The 26342-nt window shown below is 39.8% G+C and overlaps 1 protein-coding gene across 2 annotated transcripts in view; it reads left to right on the top strand.

The window, feature by feature from the left end:
• The window catches only part of LOC311294053 (myosin heavy chain, fast skeletal muscle-like), a 36360-nt gene extending 10018 nt beyond the window's left edge, over nt 1-26342 (top strand). The window contains exons 2-39 of one of the 2 annotated variants that reach the window (XM_084414705.1): nt 15201-15344; nt 15430-15586; nt 15687-15714; nt 15886-16000; nt 16152-16244; nt 16358-16421; nt 16515-16613; nt 16695-16798; nt 16884-17022; nt 17173-17291; nt 17386-17535; nt 17620-17790; nt 17882-18182; nt 18283-18347; nt 18438-18525; nt 18616-18733; nt 18820-18943; nt 19048-19184; nt 19290-19545; nt 20467-20709; nt 20815-20991; nt 21083-21228; nt 21313-21403; nt 21487-21876; nt 21952-22078; nt 22252-22370; nt 22584-22780; nt 22870-23053; nt 23147-23312; nt 23396-23520; nt 23625-23933; nt 24054-24257; nt 25047-25172; nt 25261-25431; nt 25543-25647; nt 25737-25832; nt 25949-26080; nt 26222-26342. In XM_084414705.1, coding sequence (XP_084270831.1) covers nt 15201-15344; nt 15430-15586; nt 15687-15714; nt 15886-16000; nt 16152-16244; nt 16358-16421; nt 16515-16613; nt 16695-16798; nt 16884-17022; nt 17173-17291; nt 17386-17535; nt 17620-17790; nt 17882-18182; nt 18283-18347; nt 18438-18525; nt 18616-18733; nt 18820-18943; nt 19048-19184; nt 19290-19545; nt 20467-20709; nt 20815-20991; nt 21083-21228; nt 21313-21403; nt 21487-21876; nt 21952-22078; nt 22252-22370; nt 22584-22780; nt 22870-23053; nt 23147-23312; nt 23396-23520; nt 23625-23933; nt 24054-24257; nt 25047-25172; nt 25261-25431; nt 25543-25647; nt 25737-25832; nt 25949-26080; nt 26222-26236 — 5595 coding nt within the window. In that variant the 3' untranslated portion in view covers nt 26237-26342. Of the gene's footprint in view, nt 1-304; nt 430-549; nt 859-988; nt 1193-1274; nt 1401-1491; nt 1663-1746; nt 1852-1974; nt 2071-2171; nt 2304-2508; nt 2623-15200; nt 15345-15429; nt 15587-15686; nt 15715-15885; nt 16001-16151; nt 16245-16357; nt 16422-16514; nt 16614-16694; nt 16799-16883; nt 17023-17172; nt 17292-17385; nt 17536-17619; nt 17791-17881; nt 18183-18282; nt 18348-18437; nt 18526-18615; nt 18734-18819; nt 18944-19047; nt 19185-19289; nt 19546-20466; nt 20710-20814; nt 20992-21082; nt 21229-21312; nt 21404-21486; nt 21877-21951; nt 22079-22251; nt 22371-22583; nt 22781-22869; nt 23054-23146; nt 23313-23395; nt 23521-23624; nt 23934-24053; nt 24258-25046; nt 25173-25260; nt 25432-25542; nt 25648-25736; nt 25833-25948; nt 26081-26221 lie in introns of those variants that run through there. The other variant, XM_084414704.1, reaches the window with a different exon arrangement.

Here is a 26342-nt window from a genome sequence, read left to right as displayed (position 1 = left end):
AGCTCAATTCATATGGATTAGTTTTATGATCTCTTTATAACATTTTTGTAAGTGTCAAAGAATCAATGTAGCTGTCTATGGAGGGACAGAAAGCTTTCAAATTTCATCAAAAAGATCTTCATTTGTGTTCCAAAGATGAACGAAAGTCTTACGGGTTTGTAATGACATGAGGGTGAGTAATTAATTAATGATAACATTTTCATTTTTGGGTGAACTATCCCTTTAAATGTTCTAATTCTCAGTGAACATTAAAAAGTAAGCACGTGTGCATTATGATACATATTATATGTTTTTCTCTCTATAGAGGAAATTTCAGATCTGACAGAGCAGTTAGGTGAGACTGGTAAGAGCATCCATGAGCTGGAAAAGGCCAAGAAGACAGTGGAGACTGAGAAGTCAGAGATTCAGACCGCCCTGGAAGAGGCTGAAGTGAGTATCTGGAGATCAATATGGAATTCTTGCTAGAACCATCATACAGTGTTGTTGTATTCATCAATACACTGTGTGTATTTTCATTCTTATATTTAAATGTTGTTTTATTTTTCATAGGGTACACTGGAGCATGAGGAGTCCAAGATTCTTCGTGTCCAGCTTGAGCTAAACCAGATCAAGGGAGAGGTTGACAGGAAGCTTGCAGAGAAGGATGAGGAGATGGAGCAGATCAAGAGGAACAGCCAGAGAGTCATTGAATCCATGCAGGGCACTCTGGACTCTGAAGTCAGGAGCAGGAATGATGCCCTGAGAATCAAGAAAAAGATGGAGGGAGACCTTAATGAGATGGAGATTCAGCTGAGCCACTCCAATCGCCAGGCTGCTGAGGCCCAGAAGCAGCTCAGGAACGTTCAGGGACAACTCAAGGTATGCATAGGAATTCTTCTTTTTGACTTCAGGATGCATTCATATTTTTTTTAAATAATCTAACATATGGTAAGTACAGCCTAGCAGAAATCACATCGAAAGCTCATTCTAAAGCTATTGTTATGTTCAGGATGCCCAGCTGCACCTTGATGATGCCCAGAGAGGACAGGAAGACATGAAGGAGCAGGTGGCCATGGTGGAGCGCAGAAACACTCTGATGCAGTCTGAGATTGAGGAGCTGAGAGCTGCTCTGGAGCAGACAGAGAGAGGCCGCAAAGTGGCTGAACAAGAGCTGGTGGATATCAGTGAGCGTGTTGGGCTGCTGCACTCTCAGGTAAGGGCATATTGTTTCCCTGAAATTAAGGGAATTGAGAGCATCTTTCAAAATGTTCAAACTGTTGCTTTCCCTTTTGTAGAACACAAGTCTCCTAAACACCAAGAAGAAGCTTGAGGCTGACCTTGTTCATGTCCAGAGTGAAGTTGATGACACTGTACAGGAAGCCAGAAATGCAGAGGAGAAGGCCAAGAAGGCCATCACTGATGTGAGCAACAGTAGCTGCCAAATGTTTCATAAGACGCTTACGTACATTTTACGTCAAAAATGACTAATGACTTTCTGTATTAATGCAAAAGGCTGCAATGATGGCAGAAGAGCTGAAGAAGGAGCAGGACACCAGTTCTCACCTTGAGAGGATGAAGAAGAATCTGGAGGTCACAGTGAAGGACCTGCAGCACCGTCTGGATGAGGCTGAGAATCTGGCCATGAAAGGAGGAAAGAAACAACTCCAGAAGTTGGAGTCCAGAGTAAGCCTCTTTATAGTTAAGATATGGGCAAAGTGAAGTATGTTATATTTTTATTTATTTGAATAAAAATAATATGTTCTTTAGGTCCGTGAGCTTGAGGCTGAAGTTGAAGCTGAGCAGAGACGTGGAGCTGATGCTGTTAAAGGTGTCCGCAAATATGAGAGGAGAGTGAAAGAGCTCACTTATCAGGTATGACCATATTCCTCACAAGTTTGTTCAGACAAAAGAGTCTGTATAACAGTGTATGTACTGACAATGCCTATTTTTAGTAAAGGATCAATGCTTAATTTTGTAAATGTGTATTTTTTGAAGACTGATGAGGACAAGAAGAACATCACCAGACTCCAGGATTTGGTTGACAAACTGCAGCTGAAGGTCAAAGTCTACAAGAGGCAGTCTGAAGAGGCGGTATGTAAAATCGAATAGAACATTTTGACACTGTAATTATTTATATTGGAATGCTAATTTGATGAAACGTGATACATGAACCATATAAAAAAAAACTTTAGGAGGAGCAAGGCAATGCTCACCTGTCCAAGTTGAGGAAGGTGCAGCATGAGCTTGAGGAGGCTGAGGAGCGTGCTGACATTTCTGAGTCTCAGGTCAACAAGCTCAGAGTAAAGAGCCGTGATTCTGGAAAGGTTAGACTAAATAGATGAGTTTTTTTTTGCATTATTTATTCAACTTGTTTATCCAAATACATGAACTACCTGGAACTATAATAATTGCATTTTGCTGATGTTACATATCCTGTCTGACATTTGCACATCTGTATTCTCTTCATTATGTAAAGTGAAGAACATTTTTGTTAATAAGACTAATGTTTAACTCTTCCTTCTTTCCCAGGTCAAAGAAGAATGAATCTTTAACACTTGAAAGGAGCATTTACTGAAGTCATATAATATGAATGTTTAATGTAAAAGTACCTTTCTTAATAAACCTGTTTATTTCAGCAAATAATTAGCCTTTGTGTGATTTTTCAACAAGATACACTATTACAACACTAATATCTGATCTGTATGATTACATTAAACCTTATTATTCACATCACAAGTGTGCTGAGTATCAGGAGTGTCTTGAATCCAAATTTGAACTTTTAAAGGTTCCATAAAAGTTCAAAAGGTTTTATAAAATTGATTTCTCATGTTTACTGAATGCATTCGCTCAAACATTTCTGCTATAAAGTTTCCACCCTGGACTGATGTCATTGACTATTGCAATATTCTGTGAACTAGCCTTCCAGTTAGCACAATTAAGCCTCTACAGATGATCCAGAGATCTAAAAAGTAAATATAATACCTGGAAAAAGTCACATTTATAATTTTCATTAAATTATATTATATTATATTATAATATAAATTTTATATATATATATTTATTATAATTATTATATTTAATATAATGTAATGTAATATAATTTAATTAATTTATAATATAATGCATGCATTTATAATATAATACCCTATAATGAACAAGCAACAAGGTGTTTTTCTGAAATACAAAAATATGAGTGACTGACACGTGTGGAGTACTATGATGTATCACACAACGCTCCCACACTAAGCACTGAATGAGCCAGAGATGGCTCAGTCACATTCAGTATTTAATATCTCGCAAATGTTTGCGGTGATGCCCAGCTCCAAATGTCCTAAATAGAAACACCCCTGAACAGTGCCCAAGAGGTAACTATTCCTGGAGTGAGCTCGAAGCCCTGATAAATATTGTAAATTTTTGCGTCTTTGTAACACATTACAATTGCGTTTACCACTCAGTAAGATAGTGGTAAAACGAAATGGGTCCCCCCTTATAATTGGCAGCACAAGAGACGAAGAGCGGACTGCTCTTTTGTAACAAACTCATCCTCTGCACGTAAATGCGGGCACAGATAGTTTAACCGCTCTTCTTCTGATGTAGAAAAAGGTGTGCTTCTGATGTCTCATTGACTTTAGGAACAAACTCCGGATTAGTTTTCAGTGTAACTTTCGATCCACCCACTGAAACCCGCATACATTGAGAATCTACAGACAAAGCGTGTAATTCACTCACCCGCTTTGATGTAGTGAGAGCAAGCAGTAAAGCTGTCTTGAAAGAAAGACACTGTAAATCAATACTCTTTAATGGTTCAATAGGGGGCTGGAAGAACACATCCAGAATCACAGATAAATCCCAGGATGGGATAAGAGACTTAGTGACCAGAAGTAACCGTCTCACCCCCTCATAAATTGTCATACTGTATTAAAGGGTGCTGGCTTATTGTTTCTGAATCCAGCCCCACGTGACAAACTGAGATTAACTTTTACTGTTGAAAAGGCTCTATCTTTTTCTAATAGTTCCTGCAGAAAGCAGAGAACATCTGATACAGAGCATATGTGAGAACGAATGAAAGGATTCGTCTCTCTGCGCACCATCGTTCAAAAACGTCTCGGGTTACGACTGTAACTCTTGTTCCCTGAGACACTTTGGGGAACGCCTCAGCGTGACTGATGACTGAAGTTCAGTATAATCACTGCAATCGTATTGGCCGGCGACAGCCATGACGTCACTACTAGTGTGACCAGGAAGTTTAAAAGGGTGCTTAGAGAACATGTCATCCATTTCTTCGTCTGAAGGGACTGTGCAGGCAGCCTGGAGGCATGGCGACGAGACGTACTGTGTTTTCAGATCATCCACACTTCTTCATTAGTGTAGAGAGAGCATGCGTGCATGGTTGCCAGATACTTTTGAAAAGACCGGGTACAAAACGTGTTCTTTTAACAGAAAAGCTCTGACTGGGGGTTTAAATGATTGAAATCTGGCAACCGTAAGCATGAAGCTTGTAAAAACAGTCAATATGTTGTCGTCTCCTTTATATGACAAAAACAAGTAGTTTTGGTCAAGTTTTTTTTTTTTTTAAACACATTTCAGTCTTTTTGTTTGTTTGTTTCAGTCTTTTTGAAACCGTTTCCTGTCTTTTTTCGTCATCGATATTGCATGTGTTGATATAGGAACAATTATCGTTTAATTACATGGGTGTCGTCTCTCATCGTCTTGTCTTCAACGAACATTTTCCGTCATAGTTTTCGTTAACAGAATTAACACTGCAGCTTAGGAATGAAAAAGTACATGCAGCACCTTGGGAAGAAAAACACTGTGGCAAGAATTCTACAGGGTCCATTATATCAGGGTCAAAAGCACCCACTGCTGTAACAAGACTTTGAATGTCCATAAAAATAAGCTGTCAAACAACATGGCCATTTTCAGTTCTTTGATCAATAACCCTCTTATTTGCACTTTCAGTCTGTCTTGTTTGTACTGGTGCTATTTGGAACTTTACACAAGACCTGATTATGACCAAATTTGTACCCATAAATCCTTATGCACTCGTTACATCATAAGAAGAATGGCATCTACGCTAATATTAGTCTCTCTGTTTATCCCGAGGTTAACTAGGTCCCAACTAGTCTCTCCCCTGTGAAGGCCCCCTTCTCCTTCCCTTTACCTCTGTACAGATTAAAACATTGTCAAAATAGTTCCGGTTCACATGGCTACGCGGAAATGATAAATAATTCTGTATTAAATTTTTTTAAGGCCAGACAAGTAATTTGCTGAGGTCAATTTGTAAAGAAAGACTACACGCCTGTGCACTTATTCAAACGCGCATACCTATAGACTAAACACGTAATATGCATGTGCACGCCGTCAGCATTTTCACAGATTTGCGTTTCTAAAGATTGCGCAGAGATAAAAAATAAAATAAATTTCAAGGCTTGCACCTAGGAACCTATTTTAAGGTTTGCGTTCTCGAGCCACCAGGCACTGTTGTTGTGCGAATGAGCGGGCCGGAGCGCGTTAAGGGTTTTCTGTTAGAACAGTGTCGTGTAAGCGGCCCTTAAGTTAGTAACAAATGGTCTTTGCAATGGAAGTGAATCAATCAAAACTAACTTTAGCTGGACAATAACTTTATTCTAGAGCTGCTGTAAAGCTAAAACAATCTCTGTTACTTTAATTTCCTTTTATCACTGTAAAGCTGCTTTGAAACAGTCTATATTGTTAAAAGCGCTATATAAATGAAGGTGACTTGACTAGTAGAGAATATAAAATCTGTCTTGTAAAATAACAACATAATAGGCCTCGACCCTAATACATCCTTCAGGGTCATGTTGATAGTGCTCCCCTTTTTAGGGTCATTAATTAGAGTACTTTGCTACCCATAGCTCATATGTTATCACCTTTCACCACCCAGGCTCAGGTAGAAACAGATTAGTTACTCCCTCCCACTTGGGATGGTTGAGTATGCTCCCTTAGAGCCAAAGCACTGCCCGGGCTGGCGCCCGTGACATTCGAAGCTGTAGGCCTTACAGTAGGCCTCCTTGATACTCCGGTAGCGTAAGATTGTACTTTCCTTGCTTTAAAGAATCAAAAGCACTTCTGCTGAGTACACTGCCTGTTGGCAATGTTAAATGAGTATAACCAGGCCCACAGAAATGTCTGTGAGAGCACCTAGGCTTCTGAAAGCTGGCTCTGCTAACATCCTCACTATCAAGTAGTTAGGCCTTAACAGGCCTCCTTGAAGACGGCTCACCAACGAGTTGGATGCTTAGCATTGCAAAGGCATTAAGTATCATGTTGCAGGCCCCATGGGGCCTCCCTGATTTTAGCCCAGAACCTGGTCAGTAATTATCAGGTTGAGCATAGTGTTCCAGAATCTATCTGAGGATCACTCTGTTTGAATACTTAACTCCCTAAGTCTGGTCGAAAGGTTGAAGGACTCTCACGAGGCCTCCCTGTTAGATCAGCCCAAGAGCTGGAGGCGCCCCCTTATTAGGGTCCCCAGAGTGCCCAGCCTCCACAGGGATTTGAGGCACTGTGTAGATCCAGGATCGAGTAGAGTTACTCCCCTCGTTTGCAAGGGTTATAAAGCGCTGAGTGCTATTCTCCAGGATGCCCGTCTCTATGATCCGGTTTGTGAGTGAACTACTGCCATTAATTGGTCAGTAAATTTGACCGGGTCAGCCTGTAGGGCTGACTTTATGTTCCCCTCAGAAAGTGACTGGACGGGAATTCTTTCGGACCCCCTGGCCATATTCCCTTAAAGGAACCCCTTCCATAGAAGCTGTTGGTTCCAAGCCTTTGAGTGGCTTTGGTAGGCCTTTCGTTGTTCGGAGGCCACTTTGAGGCTTATAGCTTGGGCAGTGACTGTAGGGAATAATGTATGTGACCCGAAGGGGGAGTGTTTCTTGGCTTTAACAGTGCTTGCTCATTTAGCCTGGTTTCCAGAAATGAATTATGGACTTCTTTAACATGTCAATATATCCATCTGCTTTTCTGGGGTACCCTGACAACTAGGTCACAAGGGTCATTGGAACCAGTAGTTTGAGTGACCATTTCGTAGTTAAAGCCTTACTTTCCAGTTAGACTAAATTGTAGCTCTCCTTGAGAGAAAGAACATATTATCTTGATGTTTGGAGAGGACTCTCCTGTTTATAGTTAGAGCCTGGCCAAATCCAACCTTGGAAAAGCTGTGTGTCGGTGTGTGTTAGTCTTCTTGGTTACAGGTTAAGGAACAACTGCATTATTGGAGATTGGCTGAGTTGTTGTTCTGGACATGCTGGCGCCCAGCAACCCAAATCTGCGAACTGGAAGGTCATAACGTGCCTAAATTCAGGGTCCGAGTGTCAGCTGCATAATCGATGGAGATCAGTCTATCTGTTTATGTGTGGAAAATTACTATGTTTATCTATTTCTTAGCCAATGAGAATAATTCAACTTGAAGCAATGACGTAGCTTAGACCTTGGTGAAGGGTATAATTGCTGTTATCTTTGTAACTGTAAGCGGGGTGGCCTACTGCTGATGAAACGGCAAACTATCTTCAGTAAAACTTTTCTTCAATTTTTATAATTCTGACTCCGGGTCTTCATCCATCATATCTGGTTCTGGGTCTTTAACTGTAAATCCCCCTAAATTGGGATTGTATATCATTCACCATAGCGTCAGCGACGCAGTACGAGTTCCCTTTCGAAAGGGAACGTCTAGGTTACGACTGTAACCTCTGTTTCCTGAGAACATTGAATGAGACACTGTGTCGTTTGCCATGCCTCGGGATGCCTGCTGAACAGTCGCTTCAGACGATAAGTGGATGACATGTTCTCTAAGCGCCCTATTATACTTCCGGGTCGCACTAGTAGTGACGTCATAGGCTGTCGCCCATCAATATCGATTGCCGTGATTGGATAGCTTTTCAGACAACGGTTCACGTGGAGGGCGTTCCCCCCATTTTCTCAGGGAACAGAGGTTACAGTCATAAGATGTTCTCTTCTGTCCTTGATTTCTTTTCTGGATTATTTAAAGGAGGGGGGTCCCTGACAAAAACCAGCATAAAAAAAAACAAAAAACAAATTTTCTTACCTTTCCCAGCCTTTTTGAAAAATCCCTCCTGGCTGGCTCGCCAAAGTTGGAAAAGTACAAAAGTACCTCTTTACCACCTCTAATGAAAATGAAACTGCTCCTGTTGTAACAGCTGTGATCTGTATGTTAATAAAGTTGAGACACCCCATTGTTTGAGATGATTCTCAGGGTCCCTTCACCTGCTCCCATTCTACAATTGATGACCATTTGCTCAAGATGTGATCCACTTAAATTGTGAAGAAACAACAAAACTGCTGACTTTGTTCTTGTCTATGATAATTAAGCCATTTTGGGGAATAAGCATGATCAACCATCTATCTTGGAGTAGAATCTGAGTCAATTTCTTACATCCTCCTCTTCATCATTGTCTAGATGAGGGTATAAATCCTCATCTTCATCATCATCTTCCTCCACTATACGTGTGAGGGCATCACCAAAGAATCAGCAAAAAATATTTAGCTTAAATCCATAAGCCACACGAGCACATGCGTGGTGTGTGGGTGGGGCGAGCATCTCTCTGCCGAACAGTGGCCATAACTCTCCACGGCACTCTCCCACCCCCTCAGATCACCATGAATGTTAAAGGGATTTTAATGATAAAATATGCTATTTAAAAATCACGTTTACCAATTGCATATTCTTCCTAGAGTGAATATTAAGCTAAAATAGCAATATTTTTATTAAGGACAGTCTGTTAAGCAAAGTCGAATTTTGATTGGCCCGCTTACGCCACTACCAGTCACTCAGCCCGCCAAAAGCAAGGACTCGCCGACGCCGTCACCGTATAGTGTACCAGAGGACCTCGGTAAAGACAAGCCAGCCCAGGTTTGTCTCAAGCAGTTTCCAAAGAAACAACAACATAAAAATGACTAAGCATTTGCGCAAAATTGGTACAATGATAGGGAATGGCAAGAATATTCAGAGCAAGCAGATTAGGTATTTTGTTTTCCCTGTCCGAAATTTGGCAGGAGTGACTCTGTGTTTACAAGCACTGGTTTTAGCAATTGGAAGCATGCAACAGATTATGCGAAAGGATTTTACAGACATGCTAACTGTAAAGAGCATCTGGCATGCATGGCTATTTGGAAAGAGCAGCAATTGCGATGTTCCACAGGAAAATAGATTTCAACCCTAGTTAATTCAGATCAGCTTTCTCGAAACCGCCTTTATGTGTAAGCAATAATATACATTATTGAATTCCTGGTATCAAACGAACTCCCATTGAGGGGTACTATTGATTCAGTTGATGACAGAGGTCACGCGGGCAGTGGACTGTTCCTGTCTCTATTTGATTACACGCTGAGAAAAAAAAAAAGCTAGCGCAGGCCTTCAGTACAATTCCCAAAAATGCTATGTACATATCACACGATGTTCAAAATGATTTAATTGAACTGATGAGTACAATCGTGACAGAGCACATTGTTAAAGATGTTGGGGAGTCATGGTTTACAATTAAAGTTGATGGAACCAAGGACCCGACGGGCAATGAGAATATCGCTATTGTTCTTAGATATGTTGACCAGAACTGCACAGTGAAAGAGAGGCTGTTGTCAGTATTGACCACAGACAAGTGCAATGCCCTGTCACTCACCAACATCATGCTCGAAGAGCTGTCAAATGTTGGTCTCGAAACAAATAAAATACTAAGTCAGTGTTATGACGGGGCCAGCGTTATGTCTGGAAGAGGAGGAGGCATGCAGAAACATTCAAAACAAATTAAACAGAGAAGTTTGCTACATTCATTGTTGATCATCAATTACATTTGGTTATAGTGCATGCAGTTTCATCCAAGAGCGCTGTTGGAGATTTTTTTGCCATTTGCAGTGCATTTTACAAATTTCTGAGAAAGCCAACTGTAGATGCACAGTAAAAGGGAGAGAAGCTTAAAAGGCTGCTGGATCAACGATGGACTGGACACCTTGAGACGGTGTCCGTGGTGCTGAAATCGCACGACACGCTTGTGGATTTTCTGAATGAAATCACAACCACAAGAAAAGGTGCTGACATAAAAATGTAAACTGTTGGACTTCACAAGGCCATCACAGAACCAAATTTCTAATTTCTTGCCTGTGTGATGTACAAAGTTTTGGGCCTGATGGATCCACCGAATAGGATGCAGCAAGCTGAACAAACGGATCTATTGACGGCAATTCGGCTCATTGGCAGTGCATCTTGCATTGAAAGTCTACGATCAGATGCAGAGTTTGTGAAACTGTGGGCTGAAAGTATAGGTGCAGATGATGCGGTTCCTGCTCCTCCGAAATGGCAGCGACAGCCCAGTAAGACTCTGCAAGACTACACTGTGGATGAAAGTGTTGGTCAGCGTGAAGTGAACATTGAACAGGAGTGCAAGCGGCCGTTTTTGTAGCATTATTGACTCCGTTTTGGGAGAAATGTCCGTGCGTTTCAGCGAATGTAATAGCAACCTACATGGCAGCTTTGGATGCACTGGACCCTGGTAGTGAGAACTTTTGAATGCGGGGAAAGTGCAACTACTACTGGATTTAACGAACACCAAAATGGTGGAGTCTCAGTTCACCGTTGCACGTAAGTGTTGGCAAACACTGTGCACAGGCCAGAATGAGAAAGTGACGTTGTTCAAAGTTCTTTCAAATTACTCCAGCGTTTTCCAAGCCATGCCAGTGGTGCTGACTGCCTTAAAACACGCACTAAAATTTGGGGCCTCGACTGCTATGTGCGAGAACTCTCTCAATGCTGAAGAATGTATTTTCTGAGCACAGATGCAGCATGTTGCATAGACGAAAAGCACATCTGATCCAGCTGGCATTTGAAAATGACCTAAGTAGAAAATTCAGAAACGAATGGAAAGAGTTACTGCTGAAGAGGTTTCAATCATCGAAGAGAAGATTGCATCTACTGAGGCTAAAGGTACAATTAAATATTTTGCTTGTGATTTAAAATGTTTGATAATTAGTTGCAGTTTTCAGCATTATATTGTCTTGGTAGGGGTTCAGGTTGTTTTAATCATAATATTCCGTTAAACGGGTCGCAATGAGCTGAGCATGTGGGTTAAGCAGGCATACATTGATTTTGGTGGTGTTGTCGTGCCGTGGTAACGTGATTGTGTAGGCCTTATACACTGCATATCTGGTGATCGCCCCCTCTCAGTATTTCAGACGCCCCCTCATCAGCGCTTAGCTGGTGCCAGATCTGCATGCATGCCTTACTTTTCTTTTTTTTTCTTTTTTTTTATACAGTGATATAATCACTGTCTGTCTGCCTGTTCATGTTATTATCCTAATTGTATATTTGTTACTGTCAATATTAGGGATGGGGCCGATCCGATCCAGTATCGTTATCAGACCGATACCAGCTTAATTCACGTATCGGATTTTCACGATCCAACCTGCTGAGATATCCGATATCCATGAGTCATGTCTGCGCTTTAACTTTGTCTGCTGAAATGACTCCAAAAGTGATTTCTGCCGGCTAGTCTGCTAGCTGACTGCAAACTGCAGAATGGATTGCCTGAACGGAGGCGCGGCTCAATGAGACACAGAGTTATGAGACACGCCCCCGCTCAGGAAATCCATTCCGCAGTTTGCGGCTAGCCAACAAAGTCCGCTGTGTTGAAATAGTTCACACTGGAAACACTGCAGAGCAAGACAGCAAAATGCAATGTTTGCAAAGCCGTAATTCAGAGCTCTTTGAAGCTCCCTCGCGTCGTACAACACAACGAACACAATCAAACATTTAAAAAAGCACCACGTTACTGTGCGTTCACACCAAACGCGAATAGCGCGTCAAATTCGCATCTACCGCGTGACCGCGTCTAGTTGGACGTGTAGGTACACGATCCGTTTCACGCATGCGTAGTAGACGCAGTAGAAAACGCACATACGCAAATGATAAAGCGCATTTTTACTCTTAAATAAAGATACTCAAAAGTGTACTTCACTACTGTCCACCGCTGGTCTCATGTCACTTCTGTGTGCACACATGCTTCTTTCAAGTCATTTCCATTGTCAGTTTGAAATACGTTCTAGACGTTTCCCCACTTGTTTGTAGTTCTTTCTTCATGTAAGTGCAGATAGTCTAGGCAGAAATGCATATTATGTTCCTTATTGTCTTCTATAAACAACATTGAAGGGATTATTTTCCTCATTTAGATTATATAGATATTAGCCTATATAGACCCATACTAATACAAAATTACTCAACTTAAAAGTTAACTAATATTAGCAGCTTTTAATAAAACAAAAACGACACAAACCGTCTTTGACAATACTACTGACCTCAGACCAAAACACGGCAAGTTAAGTAAGTTAAGCCTAATACCATACAGCAATGAATCGCAAAGGAGAGTATGGAGGAAACTGATCATTATGTTCATGTAACAACTCACAACTCCTTTATTATTTTGGATTGGCAACCACGTAAACACATCGTAATGCATAGCGTAAGCTACATTTAAAAGCATCAAAATAGACCCGCTGTGAAATGTTAAACACAATACAACTAACGTTACACAAATTTGCCGCAAGTTATGCCGCCTGACCTTCAAATGTTTCATCGCATGCGTGGTACCGATAGTGTAGGAAAACCGTGACGTTTTCTACTACGTAATTACGCGCATGCGTGAAACGGATCGTGCAGGTGGAACGGATCGTGTACCGCTTGAATATTTTGAATCCATTCGCGCGTCCAGAGCGAAATTGACGCGCGTAAAAAGCAAAAGTTTGAAGCGAAATTGACGCGCGTTTGAGGCGAAATCCGCTTGTCTATTTGCATGATGGGTGATGTTGATCGAGCATTTATCTCGAGTTACCGCTTCTGAGCGAGGATCACCCTTCAGATAGTGTGTGTGTAAGATGTTTACACTTGCACTTATTTCAAGACTCAAGTATTTGACATTTTGGGAATGTAATAAATATTGACATGACAATCAATTTGAAACCATTACAGTTGCATATTTGTTTTCAGAATGGTATTTTTCCTTTTAACAGGATTTTCTGTTTTTCTGACTTCCTTTTTTGACCTTATACTTACCTCAAGTTGCCTTTTGGGACATACATGCATACATACGTACATATCATACTTGCCTGTTGAGAGATGTTTATTTCAGCATCATATAAAATAAACAATAATGATAATAATAATATTAAAGCAAACACAGCTCTGGTATCGGAATAGTATCGGTATCGGATCGGAAGGGGAAAAATGTGGATCGGTGCATCCCTAGTCAATATTATGTAAAGCTCTGGGCCCTTTGTACTCATTCCCAACTTTCACCCTACAAGCAATGCCTCTGGCTGTGATGCTGGAAATGTAAGATTGAATAGATTAATTCAGTGTTTTTAATCAAATATAAGTGAGTCTTTAAAACCTTGAAATGAGCAATGATTAAAAAAAAATCCTTTAGTTCCTTTTGTTCATACACGACAATAACTTTGGCATTTGAGGTTAGACGTTCTTTACTGTTGTGATGACTAATTGCTACAATACTTTGTCATTTGTTCCATGTTAACTTAAAATTTATGTTAAAGTATAAACTTTGAATAAGTCCAAATCGTTGTATCACTTCTAATTAAGTTTAAAGATGTCTAACATTAAAATATGGAAACATTGCAATAAACACAAATAAAAATGGAAACACAGCAGTGTTCACGACAAAGCAAATGGAAAAATCACTGAATCTTTCCCCTCATCAAGTAATATAGTCTACCCATCCCAATCATAAAAAGCATTAGGTATAAATAGACACTAGACTCATACACTGGGAGTGAACTATTATGGTATTTTTTTCTGAGACAGCTTGGATGGCAATCTTCCATGCAGTCAATCACTTATATGGCCATTTCTGTTATACGTGCTTGTCTTTGTGAAAAATAGATATCAAATGTGTCTTTATATGTTTGTTTTAATATTATTCCAATTTAATCTGCAACTGAAAATAATTCCCCACAAATTAAAATCAAAAAAAAATTTCTTGTCAGTCAATTAAAAATGAAATATTTATGAAGTATAAATGTAAAAAGATATTTAAAAATATGTAAATAAAAAACACATAATATGATTATGACTATGACTATCATGTAATTTATTCAAAATACGGACACATTATCAAACTATTGCATTGTCAAATGTATGTGATACCTATAACTGATGTGTAAAATGATGTTATATCTGTTGATGACTGAGAATAGGTGTAGCTTCTTACCATAAATTAGGACTCTAAAGCTTATCCATTTATAGCCTCTGCTTAGTGTGCAAATTGACCTCAATATAAGTTTTGAGGAGAGCACAGCCAGTCTCATAGGAGCCTAGAGGAGTTCCTGCTTGTGGTAAGAAGCTGAAATACTTTGCATTTGATGTTGTTATTAGTATGAGATTATACTAAGTGAATTGATATGACAGAAGAAGTCTTTAAAAAGATATTATTACCATATATGCCTAAATGTATTATTTTTTTCAACTGAATTCCTTTATAGGGTGTTAAAATTTCATCTGGTCTTCAAGAGGAGGAAGGTAGGTGGTAGCAACACACTGCATTACTGCATTAAAAAGACATGGTTAAATATTAGCATGTTTTCAGATGCATGTAGACTCTAGTTTCATTTGTTAATGCAGTTTTTTATGTATTATAATGTATCAACAAAATGCATATTGTGACAGATGATTTAATTAGAGACGCCATAAATTAAGGACTATTGTGTTCACACTTTTTACATTTGAATAGGCCTTTTCACTTTAATATTCTATAAAGACCTTAACTACATGAGACCCTCTATGAATACTGTTTGTGGACAGTGTGTTTGATTATCAATACTTATTTTATTGATTCAAAAAGCATGTCAATGTTTCTTATCCAAATTTTAGTAAGCCGCCACCATGAGTACGGACGCTGAGATGGCCGTTTATGGCAAGGCTGCCATTTACCTTCGTAAGCCTGAGAAAGAGAGAATTGAGGCTCAGAACAAACCGTTTGATGCCAAGACTGCCTGCTATGTGGCTGATGCCAAAGAATTGTACCTCAAGGGAACAGTCAAGAGCAAAGAGGGTGGCAAAGCCACAGTTATTTTGCTTGACACTAAGGAGGCGAGTTTTAATTTCTACTTAATGTAGATGCTCATTAAATTACTTATTACATTGTTTTCTTTTATATCTAATATCTAATTTATCAAATTTAAAGGAGAGAACAGTAAAGGAGGATGACGTCTACCCAATGAATCCTCCCAAGTATGACAAGATTGAGGACATGGCCATGATGACCCATCTCAATGAAGCCTCTGTGCTGTATAACCTCAAAGAGCGTTATGCTGCATGGATGATCTACGTAAGTTCTGAAACAACATAAAAAAAGCATTTAAGTTAATTTTGTCTGTGTTGTTGCAATCTGACCATGTCTCTGCTCATTTCAGACCTACTCCGGACTCTTCTGCGCAACTGTGAACCCCTACAAGTGGCTCCCAGTGTATGATGCAGAAGTGGTGTCTGCCTACAGAGGCAAAAAGCGTATGGAGGCCCCACCCCACATCTTCTCTGTCTCTGACAACGCATATCAGTTCATGCTGACTGGTAAGACATGGAATTTAATTCTATAGAATTCATTAAGGTGAATTTGATGATGTTAATATATGAAATATTTATCGGATATTTTACACATTACAATCAACAGATAGAGAAAACCAGTCTGTCCTGATTACGTAAGTATTTTCATTTAATCTCAGACCATGACAAAAATTAAAGTATAATGTAAATGGAAAATCTATATGGAGATATTTATAAAACAGAATTTAAGAATGAACTTCTGAATATACTTTGAAAAGTCTACATGTCTTTTAAACTTCTTTTTTCTATAATCTCTCATAAACCAGTGGAGAATCTGGTGCTGGAAAGACTGTGAACACCAAACGTGTCATCCAGTACTTTGCCACAGTTGCAGTGGCAGGTGGTGACAAGAAGAAAGAAGCTACTCCTGGCAAAATGCAGGTATGAGATATAAAACTACATTTTATTTTTAATGATGGTGATTTACACTCATCTCACATGATATGTGAATTTGTGAAGTGCCTATAAATAGTGTTTAGTCATTAAATAAGAAAATAAATGAAAATAACTGAAAACCCTTCAAACATCACAGGGCTCTCTTGAGGACCAGATCATTGCTGCCAACCCTCTGCTTGAGGCTTATGGTAATGCCAAGACTGTGAGAAATGACAACTCCTCTCGTTTTGTAAGTAAACCACTTTTTATTTACAATATAGTTAGTCAATTGTGTTGGATTTTTCTATACAGAATTTTATATAAAGAGATTATTTATGTATTGTGCTATTTTGTTTCAAACAGGGTAAATTTATCAGAATTCACTTCGGCACCACTGGAAAACTGGCTAGTGCTGACATTGAGACATGTAGGTGGACACGATTTCATTGATCCATCCTGAACATTTGTCTTGATCTGTCACTCTTCAGATGATTGTGACTCAAGTACATTCTCTCAACAGATCTGCTGGAGAAGTCTAGAGTGACATTCCAGCTTCCAGATGAGAGAGGCTACCACATCTTCTACCAGATGATGACCAACCATAAGCCTGAGCTGCTTGGTAGGTGCACACATTACATTCAGTGTTAAATGCCAGATAATATTGTAAGACACTGTTTCAAAAAATCTGTGTATTTTACAGAAATGACGCTAATCACCACCAACCCCTATGACTACCCTATGTGCAGTATGGGTCAGATCACAGTGGCCAGCATTGATGATAAAGAGGAGCTGGTTGCTACTGATGTGAGTCATTGCTATTTGAATATTGACATACTGTATGCTTATGGCAGAAAAGATCCTAGAACTCATCCTTCTCTGTAATTTTCAGACTGCTATTGACATTCTGGGCTTTACTAATGAGGAGAAAATGGGGATCTACAAGTTCACTGGAGCTGTGCTTCATCATGGCAACATGAAGTTCAAGCAGAAGCAGCGTGAGGAGCAGGCTGAGCCTGATGGCACAGAAGGTGAGACTAAATTGTACTAATATGTGTCATAACATGCAGTGCTTTGAATGGAGAGATCCTTATTTCTATTTTCACAAAGAAAAGGGTGGTTTCATTTAGTTTTCAAGGCAAGAAAAGGGATGGATTTTTGTGCAACTTTTTTAATTGCAGAGGCTGACAAAGTTGCCTATCTTCTGGGTTTGAACTCTGCTGATATGCTGAAGGCTTTGTGCTACCCCAGAGTCAAGGTCGGAAATGAGTTTGTGACCAAAGGCCAGACCGTGCCACAGGTATAATAACATTTCTAGCATGCCATGTGTTTAACCTCAAATTCTGGCTAATTACTGCAGAAGCAGAATAATATCCACTCTATTCTACTTACAGGTGTACAACTCTGTTAGCGCCTTGGCCAAATCTATCTATGAGAGGATGTTCTTGTGGATGGTCATTCGTATCAACCAGATGTTGGACACAAAACAACAAAGAAACTTCTTCATTGGTGTGCTGGATATTGCTGGCTTTGAGATCTTTGATGTAAGAATGATTCTTTTATCTCTTTTTTAATGGCACATTGAGTGATATTCAGAAGTCAGTAAATGGTTCTGTTTCTTCATCCAGTTCAACAGCATGGAGCAGCTGTGTATCAACTTCACCAATGAGAAACTGCAACAGTTTTTCAACCACCACATGTTTGTGCTGGAGCAAGAGGAGTACAAGAAGGAGGGCATTGTTTGGGAGTTCATTGACTTCGGCATGGACTTGGCTGCTTGCATTGAGCTCATTGAGAAGGTTTTTACTGGTTTATGAACTTATTAATTTCCAATTTCTATGCTTGAAATCTTAAAATTGTAATACTTCAACAACATTCTTTTATAAACAGCCCATGGGTATCTTCTCCATCCTTGAAGAGGAGTGCATGTTCCCCAAGGCTTCAGACACTTCTTTCAAGAACAAGTTATATGATCAGCATCTTGGCAAGAACAATGCTTTCCAGAAACCAAAGCCTGTCAAAGGCAAGGCTGAAGCCCACTTCTCCCTGGTTCACTACGCTGGAACTGTGGACTACAACATTTCTGGCTGGTTGGACAAGAACAAGGATCCACTGAATGAGTCTGCTGTGCAGCTGTACCAGAAGTCTTCTGTCAAACTACTGGCTACTCTCTACCCACCTGTTGTTGAGGGTAAAGAAAAAAATCTATTTAACCAAACTTTGATTTAGCTTTGCACTTTCTTTCTTGTTTTTGCATTTATACATGTTCTTTTGTATATTTATCTCAATAGAGATTGGTAAAAAAGGAGGCAAGAAGAAGGGTGGCTCCATGCAGACTGTTTCCTCCCAGTTCAGGGTATGTATAGAGATGACCTCACAGCAATATTTCTGTATTTGAAGAAAAAAAGAAACACAAAGCATGGCAACCCCTTTCTATTCTTCACAGGAGAACTTGGGCAAACTCATGACCAACTTGAGGAGCACTCACCCTCACTTTGTGCGTTGCCTGATTCCCAATGAGTCCAAGACTCCAGGTAAAGTATTAAAAAGTTTACAGATATTCTGCCACTCAATTTATATGATGAAATTAATTTACCAAGTTAATGGTGTAAACTTCGTTATAGGTCTCATGGAGAACTTCCTGGTTATCCACCAGCTGAGGTGTAACGGTGTATTGGAGGGTATCAGAATCTGCAGAAAGGGCTTCCCCAGCAGAATCCTCTATGGTGACTTCAAACAGAGGTATAAATGACACCATATGAAAATACAATTTCCTGTTGGAGACTCTTTATTAGAAGCATTTTGATAAATCTTCCCATCTTCCATAGATACAAGGTGCTGAATGCCAGTGTTATCCCAGAGGGACAGTTTATGGATAACAAGAAGGCCAGTGAGAAACTCCTGGGATCCATCGACGTTAATCATGACGAGTACAGATTTGGAACCACAAAGGTTCATATTTAGCTTTACAAATTTCAAAGATTCGGTGATCATGGTCATTTAGCTTATACAGGTTAAATCAGTATTTTTTGATTTACTGTTTTACATAAATTCAGGTGTTCTTCAAAGCTGGTCTTCTGGGTACTCTTGAGGAGATGCGTGATGAGAAATTGGCTGCTCTGGTCACAATGACTCAGGCTCTCTGTCGTGGCTACGTGATGAGGAGGGAATTTGTGAAGATGATGGAAAGGAGGTGAGTATTGTCATTAGTAAAGATGACATCAACAATAACTGTGGAAACAAATTATAATTGATATAATTATAATGATTATGGCATTTAATGATGAATCTTTCACAGGGAGTCCATTTACACCATCCAATACAACATCCGTTCATTCATGAATGTCAAACACTGGCCATGGATGAAGGTTTACTACAAGGTTAAGCCTCTACTGAAGAGTGCCGAAACTGAGAAAGAGCTGGCAAACATGAAAGAGGACTTTGTAAAATGCAAAGAAGATCTTGCCAAGGCTGAAGCCAAAAAGAAGGAACTTGAAGAGAAGATGGTAGCACTGCTGCAAGAGAAAAATGATCTACAGCTACAAGTAGCATCTGTGAGTATTTTTTGAGATGCACCGATAATAAATTTCTCTGCTGATACCGATAGCTGATTATTCAGAATGATATCGGCCGATGCCAATACTGATACCAATAATTTGATTTTTCTTAAGGAAAAAAAAATCTCTCCCAAATAATGCTGCAAACAATACAGGGAACCTTCTCATTTGGTACACTATAATATTATAATTTTAAATTAACAACAGAGCTATTATATTCAACTGCTATTTATATCCAGATAGGCTATTTAAACTCAAATAAAAGCTGAAATGTTTGTACAACTCAGTTATAAGGTAGTTTTCATAAACACTTCATGGCGAATTTATTTAAACATACATATATAATTAACAGTAAATAAGCTCTTCTCTAGTGTTTTTATAGCTAACTAACAAACTGTGAGTGACAACTTGATAACTTTCCTGAGGTAAATGTAACATTAAGTGATATTGTTCACAAGCTGTTTTATTGACGTCTTTCCGCGGTTGAAACACAGATTGAGTGATTATGAGTCATGATACGGATTTCGGTAAGTTGTATACTGTATCTTTCATATATATATATATATTAAATCAGAATACCTTCTGAGATTCATGCATGTTTTTCGAGATATATTAAAGTGAAATAATATACTTATTTGGTCTACTATTGGACGGGAGGAGCTACAAATAATGTTTGATGTAGGGAAAAACCGTAGATCTGGAAACCCTGGCATGACCTACGGGTGATTCATAGCGTCAAATAAAGCCTACATTAACGTCACTATTTTTTTTGAACTGTTAAAGCGCTATTGTCGCGTTAACTTGCCCTAAATTTAACACAAAAGAGAGATTTTCATCACACAAAGTATGAGTTGCAGTCTGACACGTTAAAATGAGCAATGTGGTTTCCAATGATATAGCAACCTATTTTCTTAACAGGAAGCTGAGAATCTCTCAGATGCTGAGGAGAGGTGTGAGGGTCTGATCAAAAGCAAAATCCAGCTTGAAGCTAAACTCAAAGAGACAACTGAGAGACTGGAGGATGAGGAAGAAATCAATGCTGAACTGACAGCCAAGAAGAGAAAACTGGAGGATGAGTGCTCTGAGCTGAAGAAAGACATTGATGACCTGGAGCTCACCTTGGCTAAAGTGGAGAAGGAGAAACATGCCACTGAGAATAAGGTTGGAGATTGAGTTGGTTTAAGATTAGATTTAATCTCTGTTTTATGTGTTGATATAGAAAATGAAGTGTAAAATATAAGCTTATTTGCAACAAAAATCCTACAGGTCAAGAACTTGACTGAGGAAATGGCAGCTCAGGATGAGAGCATTGCCAAGCTTACGAAGGAGAAGAAAGCCCTCCAAGAGTCACATCAGCAGACACTGGATGATCTTCAGGCCGAGGAGGACAAAGTCAACACCCTGACCAAATCCAAGACAAAGCTTGAGCAGCAAGTTGATGATGTGAGTTGATAATGTAAACATGTTATTAATTCAGCAAATTAGCTTTGTTTTTTTTTGCTGTGAACATATTTTATTTATCATTGTCCTGTAGCTTGAGGGTTCCCTTGAACAAGAGAAGAAGCTCCGCATGGACCTGGAAAGAGCCAAGAGAAAGCTTGAAGGAGACCTGAAATTAGCCCAAGAGTCCATCATGGACCTGGAGAATGAAAAGCAGCAATCTGACGAGAAAATAAAAAAGTAATTAAAGCATAAAATCTTTGAAAACATTATTGTTAAGTTTTGTTTTTGTTTTGCAAACCACTTATTGTTGAACACCCACAGGAAAGACTTTGAAACAAGCCAGCTGCTTAGCAAGATAGAAGATGAACAATCTCTGGGTGCGCAACTCCAAAAGAAGATCAAGGAGCTTCAGGTATTTTGATATTTTTTCAACATTACGAACAATATAATTAAATGCTGAACAATAAAAATCAAATTAACTACTTTCCACCATAGGCCCGCATTGAGGAACTTGAGGAAGAGATCGAGGCTGAGCGCGCTGCTCGTGCCAAGGTTGAGAAGCAGAGAGCTGATCTCTCCAGGGAACTTGAGGAGATCAGTGAGAGGCTTGAGGAGGCTGGAGGAGCCACTTCTGCTCAGATCGAGATGAATAAGAAGCGTGAAGCTGAATTCCAGAAGCTGCGTCGTGATCTTGAAGAGTCCACCCTACAGCACGAAGCTACTGCTGCTGCCCTCCGCAAGAAGCAGGCAGACAGTGTGGCCGAGCTGGGAGAGCAAATCGACAACCTGCAGCGTGTCAAGCAGAAGCTTGAGAAAGAGAAGAGTGAATACAAAATGGAGATTGACGATCTTTCCAGCAACATGGAAGCTGTTGCCAAAGGAAAAGTAGGAAATTTTATGTTTAAAGAATACATAACATGTTGAAGTTTTTCAATTATCTAATGACTTTTGTATTTGCAGGCTAATCTTGAGAAGATGTGCCGCACACTTGAGGACCAACTTAGTGAAATAAAATCCAAGAATGATGAGAATATTCGCCAGTTAAATGACCTCAGTGCTCATAGAGCAAGACTTCAAACTGAAAATGGTAACTAATGACAATCATGAATAAATTAATAGTATTCCAACAGTAACTGAGTGTGGTGTATTAAGATTATCAGAAGAAAACACACTTATTTACATTTTGCTTTCAAAGAGTTTGTTTTGATAGTAACTGATAGAGACAGCACAATCTGACACAGTGAATTTAAATCTATACAGGTGAGTTTGGCCGTCAGCTGGAGGAGAAGGAGGCTCTGGTTTCTCAGCTCACCAGAGGCAAACAAGCTTTCACTCAGCAAATCGAGGAGCTTAAGAGGCATATTGAAGAGGAGGTTAAGGTAATATAGCATAATGAAAACAAATACATAATTTCCACTTACTACACAACAAAGCTAATATAATGCAAAAAAATTAATACAACACTATACAACAAAGTTAATGTAATACAATAAAGCTAATATCATATTTTGTATTGCTAATTTGTAAGTCACTTTGGATAAAAGTGTCTGCTAAATGAATTAATGTAAATATTATGTGACTTTGTCCTTTAGGCTAAGAACGCACTGGCCCATGCTGTGCAATCAGCCCGTCATGACTGCGACCTGCTCCGTGAGCAGTTTGAGGAAGAGCAGGAGGCAAAGGCTGAGCTGCAGCGGGGAATGTCAAAGGCCAACAGTGAGGTTGCTCAGTGGAGAACCAAATATGAAACTGATGCCATCCAGCGCACTGAGGAGCTTGAAGAGTCCAAGTATGAACATCAAAAGAAGTGAAGATATGTGTTAATAATTTGTGCAATTGCATGCATCTTCTGACTAAATGTTACAAAAAATATAACAGAAAGAAGCTGGCTCAGCGTCTGCAAGAGGCAGAGGAACAAGTTGAGGCAGTAAACTCTAAATGTGCATCTCTGGAGAAGACCAAACAGAGACTCCAGGGTGAGGTGGAGGACCTCATGATTGATGTGGAGAGAGCCAATGGTTTGGCTGCTAACCTTGACAAGAAGCAGAGAAACTTTGACAAGGTACAATCAATTTATCTTTGAAAAGCATGGCCAGAATGGGCTTTGTTCAACATGTTACATATGAAACCTGACCCTGAAATATCTGGACCAAAGGTCCTGGCAGAATGGAAGCAGAAATATGAGGAAGGTCAGGCAGAGCTGGAAGGTGCCCAGAAAGAGGCTCGTTCACTCAGCACTGAACTGTTCAAGATGAAGAACTCCTATGAGGAGAGTCTGGATCAGCTGGAGACCCTCAAGAGAGAGAACAAGAATCTGCAGCGTAAGATTCAATGTGTTACGGTGTTAAATCTGTAGTGATTCACAATATATTTATGTTGATAATATTTTCTTTATAACTTGTAGAGGAGATTTCAGATCTGACAGAGCAGTTAGGTGAGACTGGTAAGAGCATCCATGAACTGGAAAAGGCCAAGAAGACAGTGGAGACTGAGAAGTCAGAGATTCAGACTGCCCTGGAAGAGGCTGAAGTGAGTATCTGGAGATTAATATGTCATTCTTGCTCAAACCATTTTACTGTGTTGTTAAATATTATTTTAATTCTGAAATTACATGTTGTTTTTAAATTTCATAGGGCACCCTGGAGCATGAGGAGTCCAAGATTCTTCGTGTCCAGCTTGAGCTAAATCAGGTCAAAAGTGAGATTGACAGGAAGCTTGCAGAGAAGGATGAGGAGATGGAGCAGATCAAGAGGAACAGCCAGAGAGTCATTGAATCCATGCAAGGCACTCTGGACTCTGAAGTCAGGAGCAGGAATGATGCCCTGAGAATCAAGAAGAAGATGGAGGGAGACCTTAATGAGATGGAGATTCAGCTGAGCCACGCCAATCGCCAGGCTGCTGAGGCCCAGAAACAGCTCAGGAACGTTCAGGGACAACTCAAGGTATTTGACTTCTGTTCGACCTTGGAATGTAGTAATATGTTTGTATAATCTAACTTTTGTTAGGTTAAGGTCACCAGGAAGCATATTGAAAGCTCATTCTAAAGCTAATGTTATCTTCAGGATGCCCAACTGCACCTTGATGATGCCCAGAGAGGACAGGAAGACATGAAGGAGCAAGTGGCCATGGTGGAGCGCAGAAACACTCTGATGCAGTCTGAGATTGAGGAGCTGAGAGCTGCTCTGGAGCAGACAGAGAGAGGCCGCAAAGTGGCTGAACAAGAGCTGGTGGACGCCAGTGAGCGTGTTGGGCTGCTGCATTCTCAGGTAAGGGCATTTTGTTTCTTATAATTAGGGATGCATTGATCGATCAGCCGCAGATCGGTATCGGCCGATAGTCTATCGGTAGTCACTAAATTTGGCCGATTTCACAAACCGATCGCAATTTATTGACATAATAAAAATGGTAAACAGTAATGTTGTAAACATGTAAACAGTATACAGATGAGGCTTTTGTGCCACGTTTTGTTTTGCAACTTCGCGAAACATCAGTAAAACATAGTAAATCACACATCTTTATTGAGAACAGGCTGTCTCGATTCAAATGAGCCCACACAACATAACATGATGCGTAGCTCTTAAGAAAATCCTCATGGAGTAACATGACATGCTGCTTGGCTAAAGCTATAGGACTTCCAGGATCTGATCGTGTCGCAATAATGACGCAGTTTTTCCAATGTCATTTGAAAGTTAAAAAAATGGAAACTGAATCTTGGGTGATAGGTAGAGATGATGTGGAGCGCACTTTGACTGGTTTGATTGCTCAGATTGACAGGAGATTTACTGTGTGCCATAGAATTGGAGCGCACAGCTGAAACAGTGCTGGAAGATCATCAGTCATCATTCGGGATCTTATTGCTTGTTACTTATTCTATGTTATTATAAATATTTTTATGCTTTGTGGCATTTACACATGTAAGTAGTTTTTATGTTCAGTAAAACACTCAGATCACTTGTTTGGAGAGGTTTTTGGACTTTTGATAATTGATTTCCCTGAAATTAAGGGAATTGAGAGCATCTTTCAAAATGTTCAAACTGTTGCTTTCCATTTTGTAGAACACAAGTCTCCTGAACACCAAGAAGAAGCTTGAGGCTGACCTTGTTCAGGTCCAGAGTGAAGTTGATGACACTGTACAGGAAGCCAGAAATGCAGAGGAGAAAGCCAAGAAGGCCATCACTGATGTGAGCAACAGTAGCTGCCAAATGTTTCAAAAGAAGTTTCCATACTAGAAAAATGTGGATCTAATGACTTTCTGTATTAATGCAAAAGGCTGCAATGATGGCAGAAGAGCTGAAGAAGGAGCAGGACACCAGTTCTCACCTTGAGAGGATGAAGAAGAATCTGGAGGTCACAGTGAAGGACCTGCAGCACCGTCTGGATGAGGCTGAGAGTCTGGCCATGAAAGGAGGAAAGAAACAACTCCAGAAGTTGGAGAGCAGGGTGAGAACTTTTAAGGGATCACAACAAACATCATTTTAAAATTAAAGCATTATCTCAGGTTCCCAATGACTACACTTGTACTTGTCTGAGAATTTTTATGTGCTATCAAAGGTCCGTGAGCTTGAGGCTGAAGTTGAAGCAGAGCAGAGACGTGGAGCTGATGCTGTTAAGGGTGTCCGCAAATATGAGAGGAGAGTGAAAGAGCTCTCTTATCAGGTACGACCATGTCTGACTAAATCCATTGAGTCATTCATACATGCATTTATAGTCAAATATTTAGAATAAATCTATGAAATTGTTTTTAGACTGAGGAGGACAAGAAGAACATCAACAGACTTCAGGATCTGGTTGATAAGCTGCAGCTGAAGGTCAAAGTCTACAAGAGGCAGTCTGAGGAGGCGGTATGTATATATTTTTGCACATTGATTATTAATTAATTAGTAATTTATTTACTGGTGAGATACCACTGCTGCTCCACAGCTTAGTTAACAAGCATGGTAAAAATGTTACTCTTTAGGAGGAGCAAGCCAACACTCACCTGTCCAAGTTGAGGAAGGTGCAGCATGAGCTTGAGGAAGCTGAGGAGCGTGCTGACATTTCTGAGTCTCAGGTCAACAAGCTCAGAGCCAAGAGCCGTGATGCTGGAAAGGTCAGTTGCATAATTTCAGAGTCTGTACTCAGTAGATTCGTTCTCACATTTACAGAGTAGAAACATATGTAGTATTCAGCTTATTCTTGAAAATGTACTGATTATTTACATGACTTATGAATGTGCTTCATTTTGTTTTAGGCCAAAGAAGAGTGAAACCCCCAAACCCAAAGGGAGCCTCTACTGAAGTCATATAATATGATTGTTCTGTAGAATTACTTTTAAAATTCTTTTTGAAATAAATCTGTCCTTACCATGTGCA

Source organism: Rutilus rutilus (genome assembly GCF_951802725.1).
Source record: "Rutilus rutilus genome assembly, chromosome: 7".
Classification (NCBI taxonomy): domain Eukaryota; kingdom Metazoa; phylum Chordata; class Actinopteri; order Cypriniformes; family Leuciscidae; genus Rutilus; species Rutilus rutilus.
The sequence above is the reverse complement of the archived record's forward strand: the minus strand, read 5'-3'. Positions and strand labels throughout refer to the sequence as shown.